This window comes from Gekko japonicus, unplaced genomic scaffold, assembly GCF_001447785.1.
Source record: "Gekko japonicus isolate JY-2015 unplaced genomic scaffold, Gekko_japonicus_V1.1 scaffold1288, whole genome shotgun sequence".
Classification (NCBI taxonomy): domain Eukaryota; kingdom Metazoa; phylum Chordata; class Lepidosauria; order Squamata; family Gekkonidae; genus Gekko; species Gekko japonicus.
This window is the reverse complement of record NW_015163127.1, coordinates 395,140-404,102: the sequence shown is the minus strand read 5'-3', so window position 1 is coordinate 404,102 and position 8,963 is coordinate 395,140. Positions and strand designations below refer to the sequence as shown.

The window sequence follows — 8,963 nt, the reverse complement described above, 5'->3', positions numbered from 1 at the left end:
TAGAAGTAAATTAAAGGAGGTAGGAAGAAGTAAACCCCTAGTATGCACACTTATCTGCAAAGACCACTTCCTTAGGAAAGCAACCAGAACACCAAGGAACACAAATTAAAAGCTTAAATAAAAAAGTTAGTCTGAAAAATAAATAGAATGTCATCTTGTGAGTAAAATATTTCATTGGTACAGTGCAAGATTAGTAAGGTAACAGGTATTCAGTGCCGGGCCCTCAGTATAAATATTCTACAGAAATCAGAAGACTCATCAAAACTGGTCTAAAAAAAGATGAATTGTGCAACTGATCACTCTAACATGCACATCAACCACTGGTGTATGAGCTACTTATTTAGCAGGTTTTCCTTTCACCAGAACAGGTACCAGAGGATAGTTCTGAAACCAGTTCAGAATTCAATTCCAATTTTCCCCAAGCCTTTCTGTAAACATAGTTATTGGTAGTACTTTTGATACCGATACTCAATGGCAGTCAGTTTCTCCCAAGGGCTTTTGTTACCTTTGTTTAGCAATGTGTACAACTGAATTAGAACAGTTCAGTCACTAGATCTGAATTATTCGTGTCTGACACTGTGTAAACATTTCTCTCAGTTCATTTTGCTGAATCTCATTTACAGATTCTGGGTCCGCTGGGCTCTTCTGGACTTTAGCTACTGCAAAGTTAATTCCTTGGGTTAAACCAGCTTGCGTAATATTAGCCACCTGGACCATGGAGCTGCGGATCTTTGCAAAGGGAGAAACTGCCCTACTACCATTATTCTCTGCTGGTGAGGGGGTCATATGAAACCCTGGCTCAGCTTCGAGAACACTAGATGCAGAGCCTGGAGTATTACAAGGCCTAGGATAATTAGTCTGTTCAACCACTAAGAGCTGCGAGCCTGGCTCTGTAAGTGGGACATCTAGTTTAGATGGTCTAGAATGAATCTCTTTAGCTTTTCCAAAGCAAGAGTCCATTTTCTTAGAATTACTGCTAATATAATCCATTTCCTGGTGAGGCTCTTGAGATCTGACATCTATTTCTGAAGCACTGGTAATCTTATTTTGAGCATCTTGTACAAATCGGTGGCAGTATGCATCAATTGGCTTAGTAAACTCCACTGTTGCATCCTCATTGGATGGAGTTTCCTGAAGTGCTTGGCCTTCAAATTCAGATCTGTTAGTTTGGTCTCCACACTGTTCAATATGGATTTCTGAAGAAATGGGAATGTTAATGTTGATGTCAGAACTGTTTATAGACTGGGACCGACTGCTTAGACGAGGAGCAGAAGCAATGATACCACAGCTAGGTAGAACATAATCTATCTGGCCCACACTCTCTAGGGAGTCGACAAATTGCTGGTCCTCATCAGACTTAGAAGTTGTAAGGAAGTCATCTGAATGGAATGAGTCATTATCTGAAGAAATCTCAATGTCCGATTCTGCACAGACTTTAGTATCAGTCATGGGATTTTCCATAGTTTCGAGGCTACTGTCTGACTTCCAAAGATTTACTTTCAGATTGGGCTTCAAAAAATTTACTTTCATTTCAGGCTTGGCAAAGTTCCCCAACTTTCTAAGACTCCCGATATTTACATTTGATTTTGTTTGTTTCACTTTCTGATTAAGAGAAGAGAACTTGCTCATTAAATAATTTTTTCCCTGGGCCAGAGAGCCTCTATTCTGGGATCTGATACCAATGATGTCTTCATGGGGTTTACTGCTCTTTCTGCAAAATTAAGAAGATAAATCACTTGCTGTGCTACACACATTCAAGCAGATCTACTGCCAAAATCTTAATATGCAGACGATATATTATACTAAAGCAATTTCTGTTTAATGAGGTATAAACATAATATCTGCAGACTCCCAACTTCTCTCCAGCTGTAGCTGGGCTCTGTAGGCCACATGCCTTCATCAAACTCTGAACCTACCGCAAAAGAGAATATTTTACAGGGTTGCCATAAATTGGCTGCAACTTGATGGCCCAAAAAAGGTAAGGTGCCTGAATGGCCCAAGGCATCACTGGGAGAGATCTCAATACACAGTCTTTGGCATAGTAGTGAAAAATCTGCTGTACCACTGTACCACTTGGGGGAAAGAAAAAAAAGGCAGACTGTGAAGAATGACAAGTGTACATAGTATTTTCACTACCCAAAGGACTTCAATACAAATGACCTTGTAATCCTTATAACATTCTCTGTAAAGCAAGCCAGCGTGTTGTAGATGAAGGGGCTACCAAGGCTGAGATAGAATGGCTTTACAAAGTTCACTAAATGACTTACAGAATCATAGCGTTGGAAGGGATCTCCAAGGTCATCTAGTCCAATCCACTGCACAATACAGGGAATTCACAACCACACAACCAGTGACCCTTGCTCCATGCCCAGAAGATGGCAAAAAACCTCCAGGATCCCTGGCTAACTGGCCCGAAGAAAATTACTTCCTGACCCCTAAGTGGCCATTAGCCTTTCCCTGGCCATGTAAGAAAGGGCCATGAGAACTAAGCACTGAGACAACCCTTCCTGCCCTCCCTCTCATGATCTTCCTAAGTTCACAGAATCAGCATTGCTGTCAGATGGCCATCTCGCCTCTGTTTAAAAACCTGCAAAGTAGGAGAGCCCACCACCTCCCGAGGAAGTCTGTTCCTCTGAGGAACCGTTCTGTCTGGAAGTTCTTCGTAATGTTTAGGACAGAACACAGCAGATCATGGCTTATTCTCTTAGTCATGGTGTTATACCAGCTCACCAACCCCCACTTATTAATAGCAGTTCACAACTGAAACTCATACAAGTGTTGTTCCTCTGAGGAACCGTTCTGTCTGGAAGTTCTTCGTAATGTTTAGGACAGAACACAGCAGATCATGGCTTATTCTCTTAGTCATGGTGTTATACCAGCTCCCCAACCCCCACTTAGTAATAGCAGTTCACAACTGCAACTCATACCCCCAAATTGTTTGAGGCTCTGATAATTCTGGGAAAGGAAAAAAAATGCTTACCTCTCCAATTTTCTCTCAACAATGAGTAAGTCTGATCCCATCGCTTGTTTAGTGATTCGGAGCATTTCTGCAATGCACTGTAGAGTGTCTACAATACAATTAGTAGTTTGTCACATTCCTGAGTATTTTTGTTACTTATAGAATTACAAAAGCCAACACAAAAATCAACATATGCAGTATGCTACCATACAAGGACAGAGTGGAAACAACAGATGGAAAAGGCTCTCATTATTTCAAATCAAATGTCTTGCTGTGCTGGTTTAGAAAATATAATAGTTATCATGTTACATTTTAATTTTAGTAATGATTAAAACACTGAGCAATATCAGACCTCTCTACTCCTTATGGGAATTAAGATTTTCTAGCAAGTTATATGAGTAAATGAGGGAGGCCATTTACAAAGTTAAACAAATGCAAGAATCTGTTATGATTCCAAGATTTTTTCCCCACCATCTGGGTCAGTCTGTCAATCACCCTGATAAATTACTCCTGGAACCTTTAACCCCTGTGCTTAGTTGTACACAGGACACTTTATAGTACAGTAGGTAAAACTCCTTTAATAATTTTGAAGTGATTGGTCAACAGGTATCCTGGAAGGAATTTTTGACTCTATCACCCAAGTTCTGATTGCCTCTAGTTTGGGAACTCCTTTCCAGGGCCAAAGTCAATAAATGGGGCAGCCTGGGGTTCAGCTTTGCATCAGGAGGTAAGCGTCTGCCACTTTGTGTCAGGAGACAGATAGGTGTTGTATGCGTGGTCGCTAACAACCCAGTCCTGGACCCACCCCTACGGTCAGGGAAGTATAAGCTTTGCAATCAGAGATTAGCCAGCAGCTACTTTTTCTGTTACCTTCATAGTACTCTGCCTTAATACTACCTGCTTGTAGATTGTTCCCAAATACCTGTGGTTTTAAGAATGTGTGTAGTTCGGACAGCTTTTTAAACCATTTCTGGGCTTATAAAGATTTGCAACTGAGTGTTAAATAATATGGAAGCAGAAGCATGTAAACCAAGGAAAAATAACCCTGATTCTTTTATTACCAGCTGCTAACAGGATATATTTTTGTCTTTAAACTTCAGTTGATAGAAATTTTGGCCCTAGTTTTCAATTAAGTGCTAACCTGTATGTGTGAATTCACATGAAGACATGCACATCCACTTTTTAAAAATCCCATACATAGAAAACTATCATGTCAGGGAAAGGGATTCTGTAGCCTAAGTTCCTTACCAACATGATAGTTTTCTATCTGCAGGATTTGAAGGGGCCCATGGAGACACATACTACCTGCAGGTCCGCATTTGCAGCTTGAACAGATACAAGACCAGGTTTATCTCATCAATGAAGTCAGCCTCAACTAGGGTTGCCAGGTCTTACCTTGGCTGGAGTGGGGGACTTTGGTGGGCATTCCGAAGTGGGCAGGGATGCACTGGTATTTGGGCAAACGCTGGGGGTTTTGTGGCCTCAAAACCATAGTTTGCCCAAATACCACAGCATCCCTGGAGCAATGATGTCACTTCCGGTTGATGTCATTGTGTCGATGATGTCGCATGCCAATGTCCCTGTTTGGGGGTGGGGCTTCCCCATCAGCTGACTGAAGCCCCAAAAATCAGGGGTTTCCCCAGTGCTGCCAGGGGAATGGCAACCCTAGCCTCAAACTTAGTCCTAAACTATATGGCGAAATAGCAATCTGCTATTAACACCCAAGAGCAAAAATTCTTTGCTCTTTTTATAGTGTTCAAAAATACTTACATCAGAAGTGGCACATGAAGTCTAGCATAATGGATGTGATTTTTTTTTTCCAAACACCTTGCCAAAGTGTTACCTTTTCCATCTTCTTCAGGGTTCCGCACTACAGCTCTAAGAGTATGAAAGTATCCACTTGTATCTTTGTACTTATAATGCAGCCTCATACATGAGAATTTGGGCTTTCCAAAGAGAGTTGGTTCAGGTCCTTTTTATTAAAAAGAAAGAAAGAAAGAAAAGCATTAGCATGTTAGAAACAGAAAGCTAGAAATCAATTTCAGCTCTGGATTCTCAATATTAATTAAGGGAATGTCCTTCAAACTGATGCTCACATGTTTTCAAGAAATGTGACAAAAAGAATATGCCAAAATGCAGTGACTTTCAAATCTTACCTATTTCTATCCTCTCCAAATCATCAAGGCTCAGCCTTTGGTACTGATTTACTTTGTCGACTTCATCATCATAACTAGACAAAGAAATACCAATGCCCAAAGTTAGATCTGGATCAAGTCATAACTAGAGCCCCAATGAATTAAAAAGGAACTAGGATTTCATGAAATGTTTTCAATGTGAAAAGTGGAGAAAATTATACTTACTAAGCTACATAATACGCAGAGTTAGAAAGCAGAAGCAGAACATCTACATCTTTGTGAGTGGCATCAACAAGGCTAAACAAAAGTGAACATAATATTTAATAAGTATTCTAATTGTACTGTATGCATCAACATATATTAACCCACTAAAGTAAAAAGGTGCTCATTAGAAGGTTCTGATGAGGGAATATTATAGATTTCTTGACAGACTTCAGAATGAACAAATTACGTGCTACACATCTATGACATGGCTGCACTCCCCGATCACTGGATTTTGTGCCACAACATTTAAGTATGGAAAATGGGCCAATCTCAAGGGACAACACCATTCTCTCTTACACAGTCACAGTTGTAGCACTGGTATACTAACATCCTATACAATTCATGTATTCCATGTGTGTTGGAGTTCTAACTATTGCCATGGGATCTAGTAATCAGCACCCAGTCTGAAGAGGCAACTTGTTCATTGGCTTTTAAGTCTCAAGACAGCAAACAGTGCCCTGACCTGGATAGCCCAGGCAAGCCCATTCCTGTCAGATCTCAAAAGCTAATCAGGGCCCACTCTGGCAAGTACTTGGAAGGGCAACCTCCAAGGAATACCAGAGGCAAGCTAATCAAGCCACCTCTCTGAAAAACATCCAAGCCTCCAGTAGGAGTTGCAAGAAGTCAACCATGACTTCCAGGCAAGCACAGAAAACACACACACACAGAGAAAAATATATTTTTTAAAAGACAGCAAACAGTAAACAGCTTGGGAAGATGAGACCTCTTTATCCAACTCAAGTAATAAATCTTGGTCTGCTATACCTTTATTTCAAAAAAGAAACTGGCCATTTAGTATGTCAGCTCCATTTCACACTAATAACAGTTATTAATACAGTACTTTCTACATACTAATTGCATCAAGAACCCTACTGTAATAGCTTGTCATCACTTTACCACACATAGTAAACACAATCTCTCTTCAGCTTTAGCAGGATACCGCACAAAACAATTCAGCCACCTCATGACAACAAATTTAATAGTTATGGAAGATTCTTTATTGTACCTAACCAACAGAACCCTAGAAATTTCCACATACCTTGGGTCACAATCAATAAGTGCCCAGCCACCATGGAATTTCTCATCATCTGGTAAAAGCAGCTTCATATAGCTTTGCAATAGCTGGCTAATTAGCTCCTGATGACTTCTCAGATTTTCCTTGTGCAATGCTTCATGTTCTTTCTCTTTTGTAAATATGGAATAGAGGTCCTCTGTCACAGGAATACCCTGCATTAAATCTATACACACACAAAAATCAACAGGGGGAATAACGAGGGCCCAAGAGTAAAATATCTAACAAATACTGCTGTATAAATAGACAGCTATGCAACGGTTATGCCTTGGAGCCTTGGGATTTTGATATATTTAATGCTGAATTGTGTAGAGAATCAAAGCATTCACTTACCCAAAATGATAGGCTATGTTTTTACCAAACATAAAAAATACATTTTTAATGATTTAAGAAAGTTTAATATTTAAAGAAACTCAACTAAATGAGCCAGTTCCAATACTGCTTAAAGTAGCCAAATAAGATTTTGAGCAACTTACATGTATTTGAGACAAACATTGCTCCCCAATCACCACCACATATCATAAATTAACACAAGCTTAATCTTTTGAAGACAAAGAAAAAATTCAGATGCGTAACAGGCGATTATTATGAAAACAGACCAACACTTTCTTACCTATGACTGCCTGCCTATAAGCATCCCTGAAGCGGTTTAAGTAGTATCTATTTGCAGAGTTTACTCCATCTTTCATAACTCCTGCCAGCTTCCTTTCACCAGTCCTTGTGAAGTCACCCTGTCACATTTAATAATTTAACATTAAATACTCCATGTATATGACATTTAGAAGAGGCTCAGGTCTCGAGACTTTCTGGCATTTTTACATCTTTTTTCAAATTTTTATTAAAGATACAAAAGATTTGGACATTTCATATAAACAAATATGTATTGTCTCGTGTTATGTGACTATATGTGCAAAAAAATAAAGACAATTCCAATAGTTTTACAGACAGTAAAAAGCCAACAACCAGGCCTCTTTTGGGGCTGGAGCTCACCGGAGCGTTGCTCCGGGAGAAAGGAGGCCAGGGGGTGGGGACATGTAACAAGCCCCATCCCCTGCTCCCAGCAGCCCTTCTATCAGTCTGGCTGCGCAGAGAAAGAAGGAGGACGGTAAGTTCTGGTTCGGTTCCCCTCCCTGCCTTTCCAGGCCCGGGAAAGGCCTCCGCAACCTCCCTCCCTGCTTTTCCCGGCCCTCACTAAGAGGTAAAGAAAAAATCGTTTGTTTGTGTGTGTAAAATGTGCCTCCACAGCCTGCCTGAGGAAGGAGGAAAGGGTTTGCAAAGAAAAAAAGTTTGTTTGTGTGTAAAATATGCCTCCACAGCCTGCCTAAGAAGGGGGGGGGGTTGCAAAGAAAAAACGTTTGTGTGTGTAAAAAGTGCCTCCACAGCCTGCCTGAGGAAGGAGGAAAGGGTTTGCAAAGAAAAAAAGTTTGTTTGTGTGTAAAATATGCCTCCACAGCCTGCCTAAGAAGGGGGGGGGGGTTGCAAAGAAAAACCGTTTGTGTGTGTAAAAAGTGCCTCCACAGCCTGCCTGAGGAAGGAGGAAAGGGTTTGCAAAGAAAAAAAGTTTGTTTGTGTGTAAAATATGCCTCCACAGCCTGCCTAAGAAGGGGGGGGGGGTTGCAAAGAAAAACCGTTTGTGTGTGTAAAAAGTGCCTCCACAGCCTGCCTGAGGAAGGAGGAAAGGGTTTGCAAAGAAAAAAAGTTTGTTTGTGTGTAAAATATGCCTCCACAGCCTGCCTAAGAAGGGGGGGGGGGTTGCAAAGAAAAACCGTTTGTGTGTGTAAAAAGTGCCTCCACAGCCTGCCTGAGGAAGGAGGAAAGGGTTTGCAAAGAAAAAAAGTTTGTTTGTGTGTAAAATATGCCTCCACAGCCTGCCTAAGAAGGGGGGGGGGGTTGCAAAGAAAAACCGTTTGTGTGTGTAAAAAGTGCCTCCACAGCCTGCCTGAGGAAGGAGGAAAGGGTTTGCAAAGAAAAAAAGTTTGTTTGTGTGTAAAATATGCCTCCACAGCCTGCCTAAGAAGGGGGGGGGGGTTGCAAAGAAAAACCGTTTGTGTGTGTAAAAAGTGCCTCCACAGCCTGCCTGAGGAAGGAGGAAAGGGTTTGCAAAGAAAAAAAGTTTGTTTGTGTGTAAAATATGCCTCCACAGCCTGCCTAAGAAGGGGGGGGGGGTTGCAAAGAAAAACCGTTTGTGTGTGTAAAAAGTGCCTCCACAGCCTGCCTGAGGAAGGAGGAAAGGGTTTGCAAAGAAAAAAAGTTTGTTTGTGTGTAAAATATGCCTCCACAGCCTGCCTAAGAAGGGGGGGGGGGTTGCAAAGAAAAACCGTTTGTGTGTGTAAAAAGTGCCTCCACAGCCTGCCTGAGGAAGGAGGAAAGGGTTTGCAAAGAAAAAAAGTTTGTTTGTGTGTAAAATATGCCTCCACAGCCTGCCTAAGAAGGGGGGGGGGGTTGCAAAGAAAAACCGTTTGTGTGTGTAAAAAGTGCCTCCACAGCCTGCCTGAGGAAGGAGGAAAGGGTTTGCAAAGAAAAAAAGTTTGTT

At 41.2% G+C, this 8,963-nt stretch overlaps 1 protein-coding gene across 1 annotated transcript in view; it reads right to left on the bottom strand.

The window, feature by feature from the left end:
- Positions 1-424: 424 nt before the first annotated feature.
- INPP5F (inositol polyphosphate-5-phosphatase F) overlaps positions 425-8,963 on the bottom strand; it is a 65,738-nt gene continuing 57,199 nt past the window's right edge. Inside the window, exons 14-20 of the mRNA XM_015406918.1 lie at positions 7,044-7,161; positions 6,398-6,596; positions 5,320-5,391; positions 5,116-5,189; positions 4,803-4,931; positions 2,981-3,068; positions 425-1,711 (exon numbers count right to left, since the gene is read on the bottom strand). Of these exons, the coding sequence (XP_015262404.1) occupies positions 550-1,711; positions 2,981-3,068; positions 4,803-4,931; positions 5,116-5,189; positions 5,320-5,391; positions 6,398-6,596; positions 7,044-7,161 (1,842 nt within the window). The 3' untranslated portion in view covers positions 425-549. The remainder of the gene's footprint in view (positions 1,712-2,980; positions 3,069-4,802; positions 4,932-5,115; positions 5,190-5,319; positions 5,392-6,397; positions 6,597-7,043; positions 7,162-8,963) is intronic.